This window comes from Aythya ferina, assembly GCF_964211825.1.
Source record: "Aythya ferina genome assembly, chromosome: Z".
NCBI classification, from domain to species: Eukaryota; Metazoa; Chordata; class Aves; order Anseriformes; family Anatidae; genus Aythya; species Aythya ferina.
Genome location: NC_140299.1, coordinates 12943399 through 12967610, shown reverse-complemented (window position 1 = coordinate 12967610; position 24212 = coordinate 12943399). Strand labels below are relative to the sequence as shown.

At 37.1% G+C, this 24212-nt stretch overlaps 1 protein-coding gene across 7 annotated transcripts in view; it reads right to left on the bottom strand.

The window, feature by feature from the left end:
* Positions 1-24212, bottom strand: part of NIPBL (NIPBL cohesin loading factor) — a 162699-nt gene that overhangs the window by 95991 nt on the left and 42496 nt on the right. For all 7 annotated transcript variants that reach the window (XM_084505082.1, XM_084505087.1, XM_084505088.1 and 4 more), the window contains exons 2-4: positions 8182-8325; positions 6309-6474; positions 5169-5299 (exon numbers count right to left, since the gene is read on the bottom strand). In XM_084505082.1, coding sequence (XP_084361208.1) covers positions 5169-5299; positions 6309-6474; positions 8182-8245 — 361 coding nt within the window. In that variant the 5' untranslated portion in view covers positions 8246-8325. The remainder of the gene's footprint in view (positions 1-5168; positions 5300-6308; positions 6475-8181; positions 8326-24212) is intronic.

Here is a 24212-nt window from a genome sequence, read left to right as displayed (position 1 = left end):
AAATTGCAGCTTGGGATTAGCAAGTGACCCACGGAAGGCTGACAGCAGTCCACAATTCAGAGTGCCTGGGAGTCATCAATCCTTGAATTACTATCACTGATTTCAGTTACTGCAATATTTGCACACAGAAAACTTGTTTCATAAATCCTCCCTGTTACTTTCTTTTCTCTTCCCTGTTTTACCAGCAGAGATGTGATAATCCCCCAGGAATGCAGCCGTTACTACCTTCCCAGAAGGTGTACCAGAAGGTGTAAAGTGCTGCATTCCAACCAGATTAACACACACAAACTATCCCAGAGTAGGAGTGAAAGTCCCTAGTTGTCCTGAAAAAATAAGAGACCTCCATATGTCACTGAAAAGATCATTTCATTGTCCTGAGTAACAGAAGGGGACACATCAACTCCTACGAAATTTGCTTCAATGGACACTGGTTGCCTTGCACAGAGGCAGGTGGCAAGGAATCTTCCACCCACAGGTAAAAGCCACAGAGATGCACTTGCAAGTCATCCATCCCCCTGCCACTTCTCATACAGTGTTTTTTTGCTACAGGAAGTTCCCTGAGTCCACATGCAAGTTCACATGTTGCAGATGCTCTCGCCAGAGGATAGGATACTCACCAGCTAGTTACAATTTTATTTTTTATTTTATTTTTTGCGAAACTACGAGCCCTTAACAATGAGTGTGGTGAGGCCCTGGCACAGGCTGCCCAGAAAAGCTGTGGCTGCCCCATCCCTGGCAGTGCTCAAGGCCAGGCTGGATGGGGCTTTGGGCAGCCTGGGCTGGTGGGAGGTGTCCCTGCACAAGGCAGGGTGTTGGGACCAGGTGATCTTTAAGTTCCCTTCCAACCCAAACCATTCTGTGATTCTGTGATTAAAATTCATACACAGAAAGCTGACAGAACGTGCCCATATTAAAACTAAACAGATACCACACAATTTTATATAAACTATACAGATCAAGGTTCATTTTATGTTTAAAGCAAAGGATGCACTTTTAAAATACTTTAAAAACATATTTGGTTTCTCCTCCCTAAATTTTGAAAACATTTTGAAACACAGATGTGACATGCTTTGGTTTGAAAGATTTTTTTTTTTTAAAACATGTAATTTAAAAGAAAAAGCCACAGCTTATTCTGTGGCAGACAGTTCTCACTTGTGTATCAGGAGCTGGGGTGATGGGCGACAAGATAGGGTGGAAGAGAAATAAGAGGATAGTGGCACAAGGAGGATGCAATCTGACAACTGAAACAAAAAAGTCTGTCCAAAGCAATGATGAAAATGAGGCCAGCATAAAAATAAGCCCCAAAAATTTAGTATTTAAGTTCTTGTCATATCACTATGTAGCAGATTTATGGCTGCACTGTGTATGTACATACCTGAAATATTTTAAAATTTCTTTTAACTGCAACTTCAGTTTTGGAAGTTGGTAGTGTTTGATTCTAAGAAAACATTATCCCAGTAAAAAACACTCCTCTAACAAGTTTCCTTAACATATACTCCTGATTTTGACTATTTTTTAAATTTATTTTTAGAAAGAAGAGCGATACACAATTCCATTTCAGCATTCCTACTAAATGCCAAAGAATGCACTATATAAAAATGCAGCTCAAGATCACAGAAAAAGTCTATGATCTATGATTCAAGTGTATTATAGCATCATGCATGTTTAAACTAGTATTGCTGAGGTGATTTTTCAGTAAGACAGATGCTCATTTGAAAGTGTACATCTGCAATGTTCTTCCCTTTTATAGGCACACATGAACTTGCATTCTTGTAAAAATGAAAAAAAATTAAGTAATTGACACTTGGATAGATGCACAAAATTTTGATCCAAAAAAGGGGCACAAGCTGTGGTAAATAGTTTTAAGTGAATTTTAAGACCTTTGTGAACCCTAAGCTATGTTATGAATACTAACCTTTAGCAAAACATTATTTTAGTTTACCTTCCAACAAGTATCTCTGCCAAGAGACAGAGCCAAAGTGCTGAGAGGGAAAACTGGACAGGAGAACAAAACAAAGAAGCGTCCACATAATACCTCGTTCTTGTGCTGTTCACGGAATCACAGAAGGGTTGAGGTTGGAAGGTGCCTTTGGAGGCCATCTGTCCCCTGCTCAAGCAGGGCCACCTACAGCAGGTTGCTGAGGTCTGTGTCCAGGCAGCTTTTGAAGATCTCCAAGGAGGGAGAACACCACAAGCTCTCTGGGCAACCTATGCCAGTGCTCTGTTACCTCCACAGTACAGAAGCACTTCCTGATGTTCAGGTGGAAACTCCTGTGTTCCAGTTTGTGCCCATTTGTCCTGGCACAGCTGAAAAGAGCCTGGCTTCATCCCCTTCGCACCCTCCCTTCATATATTTATAGACACTGATGAGATCCCCCTTGAGCCTCCTCTTCTCAAGGCTGAGAGTCTCTCAGCCTCACCTCACAGGAGAGGTGCTCTAGTCCCTTCATTATCTTGGTGGCCCTCCATCAGACTCTTTCCAGTATGTCCATGTCTCTCTTGTACTGTATAGGGTGGAAGTGGACACAGTACTTGAGCTGTAGCCGTACTGTCACTGAGTAAAGGGAAGGATCACCTCAACCTGCTGGCAATAGTTTGCCTGCCTAATGCAGCCAAGAATACCTCTGGCCTTCTTAGTGACAAGGACACATTGCTGACTCATGTTGAACTCAGAATCCAACAGGACATCTAGGTCCTTTTCTGCTAAGCTGCTTTCCAGCTGGGTGGCCTCCAGTATGTACTGTTTGGGGTTGTTCCTCCTAAGGTTCAGGACTTTGTGATTCTCCTTGTTGAATTCCATGAGTTTGTCAGCTCCAACGCTTCCAGCCTACTGAGGTCCCTCTGCAAGGTGGTCTACTCGGTTTTGTGTCATCTGCATATTTACCGAGGGTAAACTCTACCCCATCATCCAGATCATTCATGAAGATGTTAAACAAGACTGGACTCAGTAATGACCCCTGAGATACTCCATTCATTCCAACTAGACTTTGCACCATTGACCACTACCCCAGTTTTCAGTCCACCTCAGTCTCCTCTGCCAGACCACATTACAAGAGCTTCTCTATGAGGACCTTATGAATCCCTTACCAATTTACAAATACTGGGTCACAGTACCTACCACTGACTTCACTGTACACTGAGAGCAGAAAAATAATATTCAGAATGAAGACAGTAAAGACATTAGAAGAGATGAGCTTCAAATACTAGAAGAGAGTCTAAGATTCATTCTTCTAGCTGGTAAAAAAAAACATTATGTAAGATCTCTAACAAAAACCCCAATTGTCCTATAACTTAGATTCGAAACTGCTCACAAAACAGGAGAAAAAACAGCCTTTCCTGATCCAATACAACCACATAGCCTCCTTTCGCCTTGGAGATCTGAATGGGACATACTGATGTGAATAAGCCTACCAAAACTTGCCTGTATTCAGCTTAAAGACCTACCTACTTCAAGATAAGAGTGTGGCCTTTTTCCATTGAAAATGACATAACACTTTGCCTAGCTTTTCCAAACATTTATTACAAGACCTTTTTCCTCTCAAAATCATTTATCTACATCTATGAGCCTCCCTTCTTCCTCCTTTCTCTCCAGTTTTCTGATTTCAGACTTACATTGCAATGCTTGCACTGGCACATGTATTCAGAATTACATGTAGGTAAAATACAACTAAGCAATCAAGGAATTTTTAAATTCTGATCTCCCCCGATTCTCTGAAATGCATTATCTTTATTAAAATAACATCAATTATTCTTTTACGCTTCATATTGAATTATTTTTAATTCCATATCAGTATCTTTCTTCAAGCATAGGCCAATGCATATTTACTAAAGGTAGAGGTGCTTTTATTTCCTTAAGGATTACTAATTCTTACCCAACTAAATCAAGCTACCAAAGCATTTCCCCCTCTAAATCATAGCATTAATGAAATTTGGAAAGAAATTAACTAGCTTTGTTTCTTCTCTTTCAAAATTTTCTAATGGAACAGATATTTGCCAAACCAATGTCTCACTTTCACATTGGTAAACAATTATTTTACCCTATAAAACTGGTGCAAAACTGATTCAAGCATATGTTCTTTGTGGTACCACTCTGCATACTATCAGGATAGTCACAACTCTTCCCACCACTGGAAAAACTGTGTTTTGCCATGGCTGCCAATGAACACAGAACCCGGAGGTTGTTATCAGAGCTCAAATTTCAGGATCAGTGAACTTCCAAATATATAGCACTGTCCCTAACTTTTTCATTCACGAAAATGCCTCCATTCTTTCAAAGAACATTACATGTTCTGTCCTAAGCAAGTTCTTTTCGAATATTATAAGGCTTTTTACTGAGTAGGGTAGGTGAGTGAACTTAAATCATCTAATTATTTCTTTTTTCCTCCTTACAAAAACATTCCACACTTTCCATCTGCTGTAAACTCTTATAACTATTTATATTTCTACAGTGCTAGCAAAACTTTATCCTCACACTGCAGAAACTGGAAATTCTCTTACTCATTTTATGCTTTAGTATTTAAAGAATAGATTTCAGGTGCAAGAAAAAATCTCTTCAGATTTTAAACTATCATCTGTCCAACTAATCCTTTGCTTTGTGTCTTCCTTTCTCCATCTTTGCTATCCAGCAGCAAACACCTTAGAAGAGAAATCAGCTGTCAAAATACTACAATCTGTATTGCATTACCAATTGCTGAGAAGAGGAATGGCAGTGAAGAACTTATGTATGATTCATTCAACCTTAATCCTTACCCAAGAACTACCACTCACTGCAACGATAAACTGTAGTTTTACAGATTTTCAGTAAGATTAAGGCATAGTTTTCCAACTTCAATTAGTTACTAAGACAAATATATAAACTTAGCATGAAAGAAATCCAAATAAAATGTTTTCAAAATAAAATTCAGTCAATCCTCCTATAAAGTTACCTACACTTCTGTAGGTAAATTAAACATTATTTTCACAAAAATACCCTGTGGAGTTATTTCAGTGCTTATCCTAATGCAAACACTTGTTGAAGATGACAAGATACATACCTTTGTATCACTATCAGATACAAGGTAAGGCATAAACATCACAGATGCAGTCTATATGTATTTGTTGTTAGTATCAGTCCCTTTAACTTACAGAACAACATAAAATACAATCAGTAAGTAATCAGCAATCCTTACCACTTTGTACCCCATATCTGTTTTGCATGCTTTTCTCCCTGAAAACATTAGGATTCCTTGCCAGGATGGCCTGCAGCAAGACTGGTATATCTCCTTCTGGATCATCGCTGCCAAGGTTATCTTTCAATTCTCTGCAATTGTGGAAATAAACAAATAAAGAAGCAAATGCATTTTCAAATTTTAAGAAACCACAGTCAAGTAAAAAACAACAACAACAAAAACAATTAAAATAATTTACTGCTAAAATAAAGGAAAAAACAAGTCTGCAAAGCACTGTTCCCTGCCTCTGTTTTTTTTTCTCTTCTTTAAAGAACGGAAGGAAAACTATTCCTACCAGTCTTCAAAATTAGTTTCTGTTATTAAGCACATATATCCATGGCTGTCATTTTCAAGATATTACAAAAGTTTCTTATGCCCCCTTTTGTATTTCTGTAGCATCAAAAAAGTATTGTGGTAGTGAAAACAAGATACGCATAAATGTCTAATATTCAGATGGTATATTTTATTACAAAAATTGACATCACAGAATTCCCTCTGAACTACTAAATATCTATTAGATTTTCCACAAATACATCAGTGTTTCCATTTATTGTTTGTTTGGTGTACTTTTAAAAACTATGTTCATTTGCTCAAGACAATTTATTGAAGTATGTAGGAAAAAGACAATGCTGTCAACGTAAGAAAATTTAAAGGACAACATGCAAAACTGAACAAAACGTATATAACAAAAAGTGGACACTTGCTGATTCAGTTCTTACAGTGCTAAAGGTCAACACCTGATCAGGGTCTTACCAGTGAGTTTCTTTTTGTGTATTACTGGATATATAATTTGTCTATATGCAGTATTCACCACAGTGTAATAATAAGTAACTGTTGCACAGCCAATACCAATATGAGTTTGCGCTCATAACTAGCATTATGGAACAAGCAGCAGATCCATAAAAACACACCGTTATTCTTCAGGGCTACTTGACCGTAACAACTGACTCTTATATAGTGTTAATCTGATAAGAAAGCCTAAGAAAACAAACTGCATGTTCTGATCTTCAGATTCTCACAAACATCCATCTCAAACCAATTCATTTTAGTCTCAAGGAATAAGGACAGTAATGTGATATAGCTTAAGTTCAAAATACATACATGTGATCTGTTGACACCTGATTGAGACTGTGGACAAGCTGTGAAACCAGATTTTCATCCCTGCAAGCCAGAAGGCAGTTCACCTCTTCAGCTATCCGTCCATTGAAGAGTAGGCTTTTTGTTGTTGTAGCAGGTAAAGGTGATGGAAGAGGCAGCTGGTTCAAAACTGTTATTAGAAGACAGAGAGAAGTTACAAATCATTTCACAGAACATGATCATACAAAGATGTACAACCTCATGGTTTATTCTTCTCCTGTTGCATTCACTTCTGTGCAAGGTGTCTTCTCAAGAAAAGGCTAGGGTTGTTGGTTGGTATGATCATTATGTTGTTAATTCACTCAAAATATCTATAAATCTTGGTAAAGAGATTTATATGTTTAATGAAAGACCCATCTCAATATTTCAGTCAGATTACAAATGAGCATACTACACTTACAGAGTGCATTCTTCGCTCGACGTGCATAAGAAGGACGTATATCAACTCATAAACCTCAATCAGATTATTGGTAGTATTATATACACAAGAGAAGAGTAAGCCAGAAGAGGGCAAAAAACAAGCTATTAGATAAGTCACTTTCATGGATACAAGAAACAAGCTGACCCAGACTTCCCAGGGTGATTAAGGCTCTGAGATAATGGTTTTAACTAAACAATTAGAAATAGTTTCAGAGAAACAAACAAGCAAACAAAAAAATAGATGAAATATTTTCATATAGTTTTCAATAGTTTCTAAACATCAGATGAATACTACAATATACGCAACTAGTACAAGGGGTGATCCACCCAAGAGAGTTCAATATTTCAAAAACATCTGTGCAAGGAGTTTGGCCAGTAACTTCAACCAATTATGTATTTTGACTTTCTTTAGAACCTTGTTGGCAAATATTTTTAACGCTGGAAAATTTCCCATAGCCCAGAAACTTATGATTTGCATCCTTATGGCCCACTGTTAGATACAGATACACATACATATATGTGCATATATAACTAGTATCTTCCAGTTTGAAATTTCAGAATACCAGAAAGCCACAAAGAAGAGTGTTTTTTTCTTGAATACATCTGCTCTTTTTTTTTTTTTTTTTTTTAATTGTTTTTGCTTTAAACTGTAGGCAATTAAATTCAGTTATTGGTTATATAACTTCGGTTTCTCTTTGAAAACTTTCCTGTATTTCAACAGTATGGTAACAGTCATTTTTCTTTCCTTGCATTTTGTCTTCCTGATGTATTTAAAGAGAGATCACAAACCTTACCTGCTCCATACATAGGCTGAACATGTGGTATCCCTGCCTATAGCTGGGAAGTTGGAACTAGAGTATCTTTAAGGTTCCTTTCAACCCAAACCATTCTATGATTCTGCGATTCTATGAAAAAAGAAGCCTCATAGACTGAGATGCTTAGTTCCATTCTAGCAGCCCATATTAAGTAGAGCAAGTTTTGTACCTTGACAAAAACTAAGGAAATATTTTTCAATATATTCAGCATATTTCACAGCTCTTTTTTGAATATACGTTTTACGAAGGTCTTTTATCATTCTTTTGTTTTTCTTTTATTTGTGGGATACCCAGAAACAGTTCTGAATGATTAACTACTTTTTGAATAACTTAAGCATCAGGTTTAAGGTTCTTTTCTTTTTGTTTGTTTTTAAATCTAGAATTCACTACACGTTAAAATTAGCATTATCTAACTTGATTACATTTTTAAAATTCACGTGATGGAAAAATTAACCTTTTAAATGCCAAACCTAATTTCAAACAGATTTACTTTTTAAATGTAACTTTTATAATAAAAATATTTTTACTATTTTGAAAATACAGGTATTTGCTGAAAAGGTAGAAAGAAATATATAAAAGATGAGGAAAAGAAGAATACTTACGGTCTGTAAGACTAGCAATCCCTGCAAGAGTAGTGATGGGAACATGAGGCATATCCCCATTCATCCTGAAATTCTGGGATGGTAGTGCCTACACAGATATTTTAGTTCAGGTGCCAGCTATCATTACTTCCCATCTCCCAAGCACTAAAGGAAAAAAAAAAACAAAAACAAAAACAAACGTTTACTTAAAAGTCTTTAAAATTCAATAATATAAATGAAATGCAGACCATAACCTCTGCTGTATTCTAAGTACATCTCATTAAGAATAGGTAGAACAACGTGGAATTTCAATATCAAATGACATTAAGCAATCAAAATGCAGGCAAAAATGATGCAAGATAAGGCAAAAGAAAAAATTTTCTCAGTATATACAGCACTAAACCAATAGTCGGTTACCAATATGGTTATTAAATATACAAGGACAATTAAAAGGTAATGAATTTTATACCTTATTTTGAAAACTAGTCAAAAAAAACAAAAAATCAGTAGCAAAACCTCTGTTGGTTCACAATACAGTGAAGAGTGCTTAATCCATAACCAGTTTAACTACTTAGCTGCTACATTCTCTTCTCAATTTTGGAGAAGGAAGTATTTTTCATACAAGAGATGGCTACCAAAAATAAAAGGAATAATATACATATGCAAGAATCAAGGAAACAACGTGACAAATAGAAAATCTTAGTGAATTTTAAAAGAAGTATCTGTTTCAAAATTAATCTGATAATATGTCTTAAATATTAAACACCCTCTGGTAAAACTGCTGCTTGGAAGTGTATGCCCTATTCCACAAAAATAAAAGGCTTCATCCCACTAAACCAGCTTGTTTGTTTCCTGTAAATGGTACAGCTTGAATTCTGTGGGAGAGGAATTTGCAGGTGGCTTCGCACTGTTTCACACATCCCTGAATTAGAGGTAATGAGGAAACAAGCGGTAGAAACAAAAACTTGAGCAAGGTTGAGATAAAGTAAATTGTCTACAGTGTTAAAGATGAGCTTTGGGCAGTGGCCAATTGCTGGCTGGCTCGAGGAGCATGTCTGAGGGTCTCTAACCAACTGTATGACAGATTCAGGCCCGTGGACAGCACGTGGGGCTATTGGGAAAGTATATGTATTAGTGAAAAATGGCAATAAAGGTCTCCTGTTCAAGAGCCATCAGGAGTCTGTGTCATTATTCAACAAAAGAGTAGGTATTTGTTTATTCAGTTTTCACTAACTGTAAAGATTCCAATTGCACTGAAGTCTACATGACTAAAAAAAAAAAAAAAAAAAGTCATCATAATAATTTCAATTGCAACTGCAAAATTACAAAGTTTACAAAGATCACACATTAGAGTCCACTATTATTACACTAATGACAAAAATTGAGTGTAATACACCCTAAAGAGAAACAAAATAAATTAAAGGAAAGGAGCTTGATTATATATTTATACGTGTACCTACTATAGACAGGTATCTGTGTTAACAGCGAAATAGTAAGAATTCTTCTGTAAGCATTTATGTTGCCTACTAAAGGTGCTGAAATCATGATTTGCTTTTATTACCGTACAAACCAACATTTTTGTGAATCAGATACACGACATATACAAAACAAAAGAATGCTGGCATTTCCTTAATAATTCTTATTTCTTTCTTTTGTATTCCAACACCAATACCAATATACAGGACACCCCTGCTAATAAATACATACAGATTCCAAGCAAAGTAAGGAAACTGCAGATTTTAAGTCTTCTATTGAAAGTTTTTGTGAATTACCAAAGCTGACGTTTCAGTTTCCCTATATGCATGCAACCTGAATTCTTTGAAAAACATACCAACACTGAGGTTAAACAGAACTGACAGTGAGCTGACTTCCTTTGCTACACCTGCTGCAGTCTTATACTTTACCACTAAAATACATTTGTTTATTAAAAATATAGTACATTACAGGTGCAAAATCTAGCTAAGGAAACTGCTGCAGACAGATAGACTTTGTGGTTTGGGTTTTCGGGGTTTTGTTTTGAACCAGGAGAAAACAGCTTTCATACACCCAGAGCAGCTTCAAATACTAGTCAAGGTTCTTTACCTGAAACTAACACCAAGATATGCAGAATTTCAGTGGTTTCCTACTTCCATAAATAAACAATTCTTTAAAACAAACAAACAAACAAAACCCCTACAAACTTACAACCTAACTTTTTCCATGATGAGTCGGCAACACCAAACCCGCAAGAGCTGTTAACACTTCTGAATTAAATTATATGTACAATAGAAAGGTCATGTCTGATAATCTGCTTCTCCTGACTGAAAACATATCAACGCTGACTAAAGCCGTAACAGTAGGCAGTATTATTAGAAACTCTGTGTGCAATGCTGATGCAAGGAAAAAAAAAAAAGCCTTATCACTTTCACTTCCTGATAGCCTGGGGAAGGTGTAAACATCGGAGGCAGTCACTATTGATGCAAGTTCTTTCCCGGTATTACTGCCACAATAATTAAATTATATAGGTATTCAGTAGGGAAAAGGGAAAATTCCCCCCAAACCAGATAGATTGGAAGCCTTCTCTGCAGCTACACAATAAAAATCCCAAGCTGGCAAGGTCCAGACCTGGGACCGCAGCAAGCTCGGATGGTCAGGAGAAGGGCAAACTTTCTTTGTAAGAGGAACGTAGAAGGGATTAGTTTGTTTAGCTAACAAAACAAAGGTCAAGAGGGAACGTGGTTGCTCTCTATATGGCAGTCAAATGAGGGTGAAAAGGAGGAATGCTAAAGGCCAATGCTAACACAACAATACGTGGAGGAATGAATGCAAGCAATGGGGAAATCAGAACAGAGCTTCTCACCATGAGAGCAGTCACTTTCTCGAACAGCCTCCTCCTAGCAGTATAGACAAGCAATACCGTTACTTTAAAGATGGATCGTGCAGATGTTACAGAAGGGACAGGATGTGGTTGCCTGCACCAGCAGGGAACTCAGCATGGTGATTCAAGAAGACTCTTACAGGACTACGCTATTGTAAGTGTGATGATGTGAGTAAACAGATGAGAATAGACAAAAAAAAAAAAAAAGAGAGAGATTGATGGGATTAAGCAATGAGATTAGTTTATACAACAAACACAATACAAAGAAACCACATGGGTATATTTGGGTCCAAATATTACATCTGTTGTGTTCAGAGCAAAGTTGCATCTGTTATACAACTGGCAAAAAGGTGGAATTCAATTCCAGAGCTAGAGGCTGAGGTCCGGTGAAACTTAATATTAGAATTTGCTGTCACCAAGAACATTAATAAAATCACTCGTTTAAGGAATTCAAATATCAAGCAGCTAGGGAAGAAAGAACTGACAGCTCAAGACAAAATAGGTTCTTTCATACAAACTAGCCTAACCGCATACAACAATTAACAGCTTGACTGATGAACAACTTTATATATTTTTTTAATTCCTGAACTATAACAAGAATTAGAAGTAGTATATTATAGCACCTTACAATCAGTCAAGCAGAATCAAAATTTATCAATATTTAGATAATATTATACACTATCATCTTTGTACAGTAGTTTTTACAGGTGGTACAGAAGTTCTTCCTCTAGACGTGAAAAAACGGAACATAATTAGTATTGGTTCAATTAAGGAAATTAAAGAACTGCACGAGAAAACTTAAACACTGAACCAGAGCGTAGCAGTTGAAACAGAGAAGTACATGTCCAATTTACATGTATGCAAAACAGGTATTGCATATTCAGTATATACTCATCTAGATTCTTATTCTCGGTAAAGCAATGGATACTGTAAAAGACCTTCCAGGGAGGAAGAAACTACAGAGCACAAAGAAAGTTACACAAAGAACCCCTTAGTGAAAAGAAAACGTTGAAAGGGCAGCCTATATTAAGAATAATATATGAAAATATATCATCATAATACACAATAAAAACAAGAAGCCAAAGCACGACAGCAAATAAAATTGAAAGTTTATGCTATGGATAATATATTTTTTTGAACTACACAATTAAAGTGTTACTTCAGTATGTTTCTTTCCCACCCCCCTCCTTTTTTTTTTTTTTTTTTTTTTTACATATTGCAGCATCTGACTCAAACAAAACTGTAGGATTCTGACCGCTGGTTATCACACAAAATTCAAGTCCTGCATTTATGAATTGCTCCCCTTGGTTGAAACATGTTCTCATCTCCTTAACAACAATACCATTTTTTACATGGCTTAGCTATATTCATGCATGAGAGTGGTAGAAAACAAAATAAAGGGGAAAGTCTGCCTATATACAGTAACACACAGGCTCAGCAGAAAGCTCCATAACCAAACTCGGCATTCAGAAATTTAGTATGTTTCTTTAAATATTTCATTCTTCATACTCCAGAGTATTCCTTATTATATCTTTATATTTAAAAAAAAAAAAAGGTATATATGACTGACCTAATACATTTCTGAGATTAGAGGCAAAATTAGGTGAATTAAAATTAAATTTAGGAATAGCTATAGTAGAGTAGGACTCTATTTTTCTTTTTAAAAAGCATTCTATTAAATAGAACAGTTTAAATACAGTAACTGAAACTAAATGAAACACAGTAAGTCTTTCAAATATTTTCATTCTAACTAAAAATGCAGTTAGTGGTTTTCATTTCTTATATGTGGGGCGGTATTGTATTGATATAACCACAGCACCATGATTAAAGCTGATTTCTGCAGCTGCACACTCAAAAGTAAACCAGAACAGCTTATATATTAGTTGTTTTATAATTTAAGTGGAGCAGTAGAGTTTTCTTTTAAATCAGCAAATGGGCTACTATAGATTTAAGAATCTTTGCCTCATATTTTGTTTTAAACTTCATTACCTTGCAATAAACTACTTTTCTTAGTACTACATATAGATGAATCTCTCCTAGTTATCAGTCTACAAGCTAATCCCTAGAGAAAAATAAAGAAATACATAAATAAATGAATTCAGCAACGCGGGGACAAACAGAAAGAGAGCATGAATGAATGAATATCCTCTAGTTCTCATTCAAGATCCTGAGCAGAGTTAATAATACAGACATAACCCACAAGAGGGCAGACTTCTGGTTTCAAAATCAGAGCTACAGTTTAATACAACAATAGTAATTCTGTTAAAAGTTTCCAGATCTAAACGCTTTAATATATATTAAGGAAGGAGATATGGTTACTAAAACACTGTCTAACACTTAGGTTACATGAAAAAAGCTAACACATTCGTTCACGATATTATTCACAAAAAAGTTCTTACCACTAACTCAATCTTGTAAAGTCAGCGTCAGAAATGATTAGTTATTGATCAATGATGGAGCTCTCTTAAGGTTAAATAGTAACTCAAGGAACTATAAAGCCACCTGATACAAACCTAACTTCAATTACCAGATTAGGACTGGGAGCATGTGGCTGTGAGGGGGATTGTGAGGGGTAGGGATAAAGGGTGATCAGAAAGCCGGAAAACTCATCATTAACAATAAAAGCCTCTGAAAGCACACCAGCCCAGGAAATTCACATTACATATAGAATAGTTTTGGAAAAAAAAAGAAAAAAGAAAAAAAAAAGATACAAAAACCAAATCCAGACGAAGTTCAGTGTGTTAATGAAATCTGTGTGTTTGGCTCATCAGCAAGTGGCTCTGAGTGATGCTGACAAAGTCAGTGAAAGGTTAAGAAGTTTGAGATAAAAATTATTGAACAAAATTCCTAAACCAGTTTAAATGTAATGTGTTTTCTGAAATCAATTCAAATAGTAGCTGTTCAAATCACTATACATAACTACGGTAAAGAAAGAAGCCTTAGTGAAAAGTACTGCCCTGGGCCAGCTGTAAGTTGCTTCTGGATATAGAGCTGCCTTTAGAAAAAAATAAAAAAATAAAAATACAGCAACCAGCTTCTCCCCATGTAGCTACTTCCACCATACCCTGCTGGCTGCTGCTGTAACAAGTAACAAGGACACAGATGCCTGTGCTGCTGCCCACGAGCTGCTCGTGGCAGGGGCACGCAGTAAATGGCAGCAAGCACCAGTAAAGGTGGTGGAAGCACCCAGAACACGAGAGGTTTATGGGTTCAAGGAAAGAACCTTGGTGCAGATCACAAGCACTGATCCTGCCAGGGTATACTACCATCAGATGTAATTGTGCTTTATACCCCCTAATGGCACTACCTCGCAAGGGAGGGGAGTTAACACAATCAGACCAAACCATATTAATAATAAATAAATAAATTCAATAAATTTAATAACAACAATAATAATAAATATAAAAAACACAACCCATCACCAAAACCCAGATGAAGCCACGTGCAGAGAGCAAATACCTACGGGTAGCGCAGCTTCCCCGATCTACACTACGTGAATGTCTAGCAGGAAATACTGACTTTTCTTGCTTCATTGGAAATACAAAGGGTGAATATTCACTCGAAGCGTTTCCTGAAAAGAAGGACAAGGTCCCTAACAACATTAAGATCCTAATCTGTTAAAGCCATTTCCTTCTACTAAACACATGAAACTTCTCCCATTTATTCATTTTAATATATATAAAATTTTAAAAGTACTTATAAACAGTGTTCTCCACTTAAAAACAACATCTTAAATATTTAATTCAGTGCCTTAAGCTAGGAACTTTTTAAAAGGAGCCTCATACACCAATATTTAAGTACTATTTAAAAGCCTATTCATTCAGGCAACACAACGTGTCTCAAAAAATCACAGAAAACCAAACTGTATTTATTAAGTGTTGTGATGATCAACAAGTGCAGCTTATTGCGGCCACAGAGGAAGCACCCCTCTTCATGAGAGAAGTCATACAAGATTGAGTCACTGATAATCCACACCTAAACCAAGTAAGTGATACACTTTGAAAAGTTAAATTGTATTGTGTGTGAAGAAATATTCTGTATTTTATAACTTTTAAGAGCTATTAGACATGAAATAGCTCAGCAGGTCAGTTACGTTCACCAGCTCTGCAAAATAAAGCAGCTAAAACTTCTGTCTGGGAGAAAGAGTTAAACAGTTATTAGTGCTGCTTTTACATCTTTTTAAACAGAAACCAAAAGTATCCTCTTTATAAGCCTCTCCCTTCAGGTGAAAGATTCAGACCCTACTGAGCACTACTGAAGTATTTTTGTCCTTCAGAAGCAAACATAGGATTAACACATAAAAAAATAACTTTGCTTGGAAGAAGCGGTCAGGAGAACTTCACAAAAAAAGGGAAACCTGCAAAACGTAGGTAGTTCATATACCTTATTTCCCATCTATGCTATATATTCCACATAAAATTTCCATTGCAACTAACAAAGTACATCTCTAGTTGTGATTGATTCAGTGAGCACAGCACCTCCTTAGACACACAAGTAAACTCTCAGATACAGCTAAGAGGCAATTAAAAGGGTTCATTTGGCGGGTCACCGCTGTCAAAGACAGGGAGCACTGTAGGACGCAGCACACATCTTTGTTACTGAAATAGTTGTGACAGAGGTATAAAAAAGCTATTACTAAATTGTTTTTTCCAATCTTTTCTTGAATGTCTCATTTCGTTACTACCAGTTGGTAGTAATGCTGCCCTTTTCCAAAAACAGCTGTGCACTTAAAATTATTTGTTTTACAAACTTTTCTTTCTTTAGTTAAACTAGATCTTTAACCAGGGATGGCTGAAAGCCAAGTGACCAAAAATACTTAATTCTGGATTTTTTTCAAGCTTTTAATCTTGCATTTCTGTCTTTGAATTCTCTCAGTGATTCATAAACTTTTATTAAACAATACTGGGAAGAAATGGGCTGAGGCTTTCTAAAATTATTAGAGTGAGGGACAGAAAGTCTTGATCTTTTGGCAAAAAAATATTAAATAATTCAGTGTTTTTACTAGCTATGTGCAGAACCACATAAAAAGCTTTGTTTGTACTTTCCTATTGAATGCATTTGCAAAATTATTGGTAATACTGTTATTTTTGTAGTTATATAGTATTCCCTACAGAAAATTTGCTCTGGTCTGTTTTACAAGAGGAGTACTGCTCATGTAATAGACAGATAGAAGAATCTAAGAAAAATATGGTTTCTAACACTAGAAAAGATTACAAAATAATTCATGGAATTTAGCGTTTCAATTAAAATTACTAACATTTTGCAAAACCACTCTGCTTAGAAAGATTAAACACGAGAGCAAGAGTAACATTAAAAGAAATAAATGCAGTGTTAGTGTTTAATAAATAAACAATAAATAATTTATTACTTAACAGTAAATAATTGTGGAAGACTTCAAATATGAAAATTTTCATCTCAGTAACTGATTTTAGTTAGTGTTCATATTCTAAAACTGAGTATTTAATACACTTTTTTGTGCACACTGATTTTGCAATCCTAAAATGCAGAGCTCCACGATTCTGTGACTAGAAAAGTCTGATTAATGTCAGGAGTCCCTGACTTTTATGTTTTGTTTCGTTTTGCTTTCCTTTTTGAAACAGAATCCATCAGGTAGTCATTCCTGACAACATTATAAATAAAGAGAATGTCAACAAGCACGTAAAGCAGCATCCCTACTCAGCCAAGATATCCCTTTTTCCCAGCTGTGAAGACTTCATATGAACACTATAGTTATCTAAACTTTTGGAGCACAATAAACTCAAAAGGATATCATGGGAAACAAACAGTCAATGGTTGGGAAAGCATGCATATTCAAAGTTATTAATAAGCCCCAAGGCATGCAGCACACGACCTCTAGAGGTACTGTGTTGGAGTTACTGTTAAAATTAGCTCAAATGATTACCAGCTCACCAGGCGCAACTGGGGCTAGATGGTAACAATCCCTTCTCTCTCAATAGCTAGAAATATTATTATATTGGGGTGTGCTAGGTCTGGGGAAGGATTCGGATGGTTGCCCAGGAAAGTGTCCTGTGTCACCCTGAACTTTTTCTGCTATTGCTGGTTTTCCTATGCCTCCAGTACAAACATAAGAGAAATTTCTTAAGCTCACAAAGCACGCTGACAGGAAGGATGCAGTTATGAGAAAAGCATTTGTTTAAAGCCGTGTCTCTTTCACCTTACTGGCCATCTTCCATATCCTAGTGTTGATAAGCTGCAAATATCACAAATCTAAAGCAAAGCTGCCTGGCAACTGCAGCATCAGTTTGCTAAGCTGCTCACAGGCTATGAGCGCTTCAGTTAAACTTAAGCTCCCCATCTTCCAATTTTTTTCAAAAATACCAGTGTCATAACAGAAACAAATATTCCATCAATAACAATCAGGTGGAATATGAAAATTATGATGTCCGTGCACAAAAAGGCTTGGGAGCTTTCACTGTTTGACCTCAGCATGTTAAGTGTTCTCAGCTCATCTCCACTGGGTACTGCAGGAATAGTTCCACAAGTTTGTCAAGCACAGCAGCAACACAAAGGAACACAGAATTAGCTGCCAACAGAGCATACTTGCAGAACTAATAATTTGTAGCAAAACAACAGCTAAATATTTGTCTGGATAGGACTACTACAACCCAGTTAGTGTAAAGGAACACTACTTTGAAGAAAATCTCCTTATCCTTAGAGATTCCTGAAAACACTAATCTGATTTATTTATTTGTTTAAAAAACAGATTTAACTATTTCAAATCAGTCTGGATTTTTTCTTCAAACTTAAACATTCAATGAAGTTTAATAGTAAAAAACTGAAATTCAATGAAATGAAATTCAATGAAATCTAGCAGTAAAATATAAACACCTGAATTTGAGCTACTAATTCTGAATGAGAAATATCAATTCAATGTTTAATGTAGCTCAACTAATCCACTTTAAATAAATTCCTCCTGTTTACATTAGAAGCCTTAAGTGTCTTTATGTAGACAAGGCTTGAGCAATCACTTTATTTCTAATTATTTGGACACAGGCACATCTTCAAATAGTGTATCTGTAATATAGTTTCAATTTAGTTTTTCCATGGAATAAGGAAGAAAATCAGTTTCACATTGTGTATTTCTATCATCACTTCTGGTTTAAACTTGAACAGAATAAAAGTGGGTAGAACAAACAGAAAAAAACAGAAGCACTGTGACATTTAAAGATTGAACCATTGCTTGTCTTGAGGGAAAACAATGTCAAAACCAAGGCAAATCACTGGAGACCATGTGAAACACTCTAAGTCATATAAAGAGATTAGACTGTAGGTAATCAATAGCAGATATATATATACACACACACACACACACACACAGACACATATATTTCACTTAAAAGAGCAAAGCACAACCATAATCCATAACACAAAAAATAATTCAGAATCCTCCCCTCTGAGGAGCTGCACTAAAATTATATATTGATATAAAATAGTATGCTTGGCATGACTGTTTAAGAAAACTTCTGAAATGAGTGCGTTATCTGCTTTCATGTGTCTCATTAGTAACATTTGCATCAGCTGAAGCTTTTGTCTGTTTTCAGTAACAATGGCATTTGCTTTATTACTTCAATTGCAGACTATTCTGAAAATACACAGAACACAACACTTGTGTAATAGCCACTAGGACACTACCTCCACAGCAACTCCAGAAAGCAGAAGGCCAAGTTGCTTACAGAACAGCCTATGAAACTTACTGTGACCGCTAACCAAACAAGTTATCCTTCTCAGCCCTTTGTCCTCCACATCCAAGATTTAAGTTGATGTCTTTTTATTCTAGTCTGGTTTTGTTCTGCTCCTTTAGGTCTATGTTTCTCCAGCTGTCCTTCACAATTCCCAAGGACGTCACAGAGATGCAAAGGAACAACTTAGCCTCTCAGACTGTAGTGGGTTTATGTGGCAAGGTTTTGGTAGCAGGGAGCCATAGGGGTGGTTTCTGTGAGAAAGATCTAGAAGCTGCCCCATGTTTGGGAAGGGCCCCATTGTTTTCCAGATCCGAGCCAATAAGCGATGTTGTTTTGCGCCTCTGTGAGAGCATATTTAAGACAGGGAAAAAAACGCTGCGCCACACAGCAGCCGGGAGAGTCAAGGGAGTGAGAGAACAGCCTTGCACCAAGGTCAGTGTAGAAGGAGGGGGAGAGGTGCTCCAGGCGCCGGAGCAGAAGTCCCCTGCGGCCTGTGGTGAGGACCATGGTGAAGCAGGATGTCCCCCTGCAGCCCATGGAGTACCACGGTGGAGCAGGGTTCCACGCTGCAGCCCATAGAGGAGACCACGGTGGAGCAGGTGGCCCTGCACCGACGGAGGCTGCCGCCTGTGGAAGACCCCTGCCGGAGCAGATTCCGGGCCGGACCTGTAGCCCGTGGAGAGGAGCCCACGCAGGAGCAGGTGACCCGGCAGGAGCTGCTGCCCGTAGGGGAGCCAGGTTGGAGCAGTTTTCTCCTGAGGGATGGACCCCGTGGTACGGACCCATATCTGAAGCAGTTCTGAAAGAGCTGCTGCCTGTGGGAAGCCCACGCCGGATCAGTTCATCAAGGACTGCATCCCGTGGGTGGGACCCCACAGCACAGGGGACGAGAGTGACCGAGAAGGAGCGGCAGAGAAGAAGTGCTGTAGACTGACCATAACCCCCATTCCCCCGTTCCCCTGCGCCGCTCGGGGGGAGGAGATGGAAGAGGGTGGATGGGGGGAAGGTGCTTTGTTTTTTTTTTTCCTTTGTTTTCTCACTTCTCTCGCTTGTTAGTTGTAGGCAATAAATCTTACTATCTCCTTATGCCGAGTCTGTTTTGCCCGTTACAATAATTATTGCGTGATTTTCTCGTCCTTATCTCAACCCTTGAGCCCTTTTCACATATTTTCTCCCCATTCCTCTTTGAGGAGGGGGAGTGAGAGAGCGGCTGTGGTGGAGCTCGGCTGCCCACTCGAGCGGAACCACGACACAGACAGGTGTGCGTGTGTACATGCAATCTGCACATATTCAGACTGGAGAAGAAGACAGAAGGAAGAATAAGTTTAAACATGTAAAATCAATAACTACAGCTGGCATGCCTGTGCTCATACAGAATGAGGCTTCTGCTGACTCAGGACAGCACAGAGACAAGCAAGAAGGCAAACTGTTGCACTTCTCCAAACTTTTCCAAAGATAGCTTTTAGGTGAGTGAAGGAAAACAAAAGGCAATCTTACTGTTTCCTGACCTGCCTCCCTCCTGCCTCTACTTTTGTTTTCCTTGTGTACAAGATTTATGTATTAATTCAGTTTCTCCATAAAATGTGGTCTGCAGCCAAGCAGCTATTTCTGCAGAGCTCTCCTTTTCAGTATGCAACACAGTGAACATCAGAAAACGAGTCACTTAAATTTGACAGGGCTAAACTTTAGCATCAAGCTACTACTGTAACTACTCTCCACTACATGAAACAATCCCTTTTAGTGCCAATTAGGTACAAAGACAATGGCAACAAATATAGGAGAGCATGCACCGATGACACTGCATATACTTGTTCTTCTCTCCCCTCTGCCCCCACAAGCCCTTGGAAGAGGGAGAAGGAAGAAAGGGCTTTTCCTGAATCCACAACTTTGCATATATTACTATTTTTCTCCATAAATTGTAGAATCAGAATTTTTGAGATTGGAAGGGATGTTGAGAGGTCATCTTGTCCAAACCCTTGCTCAAGCAGGAAAACCAAAAGTAGACAAGAGACTGAGAAAAAAAAAAAAAAAGTCATCATAAGGTAAATGAGCATCAGTAAACCACAAATTGCACTATATTTTGCTAAGAATTAACCCTATGCTTAAGTTTACCAATCTTCCAAAACTATTCCATGTTGCAGCTTTTACTTTGGCTTTTAATCCTGTTAATGTGTTACTTAGGTTGAAGGAGAAACCAAAGTTAGTTTCATGAAGAGAATCAACATGTACAACACATACTCTCTTTTTTTAAAAATAAATAAATAAATAAATAAAATTTACTGTTAGTAAGAACCATAACAAAAACAAACAAACAAAAAAGCCCCACAGAAATAAGGGGAAAAAACAAGCAAAAAAAATCGCAAAATACATCAGTGCCTTTATAAGCACATCTTGCAAAAAGAAATGGGTAACAATGTCTCCAACTCAGTGGTCTTTCAAAACAAAGTTAGAGGTATCCATAATGACACATGCATTTCTTCCTATACAACCAGTAGAAGCAACACAGCCATCACTATTCTATTCACAGATTCATGGAACTGGGAAAGATTCCGCTTCCAGATTTAACTATAATTGCTAGCACTCAATCTGAGCCATAGGCTTTTCATTCCTGCTTTGTCAAATATGAAGACCTTTCAATAAAAAAGCTCTCTGCAATCAGATAAAGCAAATGAACTGGAAACACTGGACTCACAGATCAAACTTTTCTACTTCAGCCATACTGTACCTATAGTTTAGTACAACCACTACAGTTATTTAACCAGGCAAAAAAGATGCATGTTCATCCCCAAAGAATATGTTATCAACTAGCAAAGCTATACCCTTTCTAATTGCAGGGGACAATAAAGTTGTAAAACAGTTGTGCACTATACTATATCTGTCTGCATTTAAACTATCCCAAAAGTTTAAATATAAAGCTTGTGCTTTGTTGAACTCTCATTTAATACACTTGCATAGTTTTACTGATGATAAACTACCTTAACTAGGACACAATGAGCTACAAACTGAGGCTTTGACTTCAGCATAACATGACATTCCCATTACATGATGTTAGCTTTGATTAGCTTCATCTGCTTTATCTGTTTTAATTTCACCCTATTCCTCTTCTTATGAAGAATACACAATGCAGTTTGCAATTGTGAAATTGTAATAAATAGGGCAAAAACTTAATCAAAATGCTCCAAACTTGTAATGAATAGTAAGATAAATGAAGTGTTCCAGTAAGATCAGACCATTTCCAGTAGGGTACACTGCTGGATACAGACACAAATCTACCTGTTCCTAAGATCTCCCCTTTTCCCAGTAACCCTTCTCTCAGATAAAGAAGTACTATGCCTTTGACCTGCTGAAGTAACCATTACTAACAGACACCATATGGATTCCAGAGCAATAGGTTTGCTTCCCCAGCTTAAAGGAAGCACAACAACTTGGTCATTTGGTCAATTCTTCCAAAGTAACTTCTACTGCAGGTGACACATCTGAAACTTCTCTATTTGATTCAAAGCACTGGTTACAACCCTTGCAACAGTTGTAGAAATGTATACGGCTGTTTGTAATGAACACCTGACTCCCCTCAATTCAGTCCCGTTCTCCAGGAAGACTGTGCAAGCAAACTCCTTCTCCTCAAGGGAAACTATACTTGTCACACAAAGCCTGACCATACACAATTCAAAACTTGAGTGATGCTGAAATGTGCATCCTAGTATTTGAACAAACAAACAAAACACACACACACACAAAAACACGACAACAACTTCTCAAGATACTGGTTCTTAGAAATGCCTTTATCAGACCTCAGTACTTCTTCGAAGAACGAAAGTCCTTCAGAATCACTCTTTATTGTAGATTCTGAAACTACGTGGAAAAAGGACTGGGACTTGCCTTATTCCCTGAGATGATTCCAAGTTCTCTCACTTCAGAAGGCAATTTTGGTATCTAGCCTTCACAAAGCATGTAAAACCTCTACAAGTGCTACTTCACAAAAGATATTATGTGAGACAGGCACTCTTGGAAAGCTGTAAGAAATCACTGCCATAAAATTTCCATTATGTTTTTCTACCTCCTGAGAAGTAAATTTACTAAAAAAGACCTCACTGCTTATTAATACATAATGGACAAAAGAGTTCTAATATTAAATTCCATTACATATCATACAAGAAAAAACGCTTGCTGGAAATCAATTTGAAATGATAATTTGAGGAAACTGGAAAGGTTCACACTACCAGTCTCCAAAGTGACAATGTGCTCTGTAGTCACTTAGAGCACAGTTCAACTCTGAAGATCCAGCTTAACTTTTTTTTTTTTTTTTTTTTCCCCAAATCATGACTGAAAAGTGAAACAGTAAGTCATGGGTATATTTACGGATTGTTTTACATCTATATATATTAACTATATCAGTAAGTACAAAAATTAGAGAGTATAGCCACTTATGAAGCAAAACTTTTATGAAATGTTAAGCTCCAATGAAATAGAACAAAGCCGAAGATAAATTTCAACAGTTCAATAGCAATTTATTTACCTATTTTACAGCATTGTTTTTGAGAATCACTTTGCAACTTTCCTCAGTTTCCACGGGATATCAGTGTCATCTTTTATAGCTGTCATTTCCTTTCAGAACTGATACGTCTGCTGAGACAGTGAAATCCAGCATAATGGATTTTTAGCAGAAGTCTAGAGCCAGTTTCTTGTTACCATGTTTACTCCTCAGAAGGAAGTATCAATGCCGACTGCATGCAGAAGGATGGTGGAATATGGCCTCCTAGCTCAAAGCACTGTTCTTCCTTTATGGGTGAAAGCTGTCATCACAATTTCCAACAACACACCCAAGAACTTTAAAGCTGATACTTTAAATCAAAACTCCGTTAAAGAAACTTGTTCTATATCCTATTGACTCAGAAGAATCCAATGAAAACAGATGGTCAGCAGCAGTTTAGTTATGAAAAAAGTATTCTTTATTGCAAAGTGTTTTTTATATGCTCACACTGCACTGGCAACTTTAAAGCAGAAATACAGACAAAACGGAGCCCCCAGTAACTTATCAAATACTTCATTTTTCCAAGTAAAAATAAGAGGGGTAAAAATATATATTTTAATTAATAAAATTAGCAGACGTGAAATGGAGTATTTTTTAAAACCACCACATGCCATAGAGCTTCCTATTTATGCTAATGCAAAAGCATTAAAAGTAAAAAGGTTGATAAAGTATCTAGGCAATAAATCACCATTTCTGAAATATATGTGGGACAAGAAGCAGATTTTGCATTTCCTGGCAATAAAATATATGTGAAAGCTACTGAAGTCAGGAAGTAATGCTACAAAAGAATTCTGTAATAGATAGCTGGCACTTAACAGCCGTGATGATTTGCACAACATGAGTAAGTTTTTCTGTCTTAAGGGAATTATGTATGAAAAAAATCACAGAATCAGTGAATGGGTAAGATTGGAAAGCATCTCTGGAGGCCACCTATTCCAATCCCCCTGCTCAGAGATGGGTC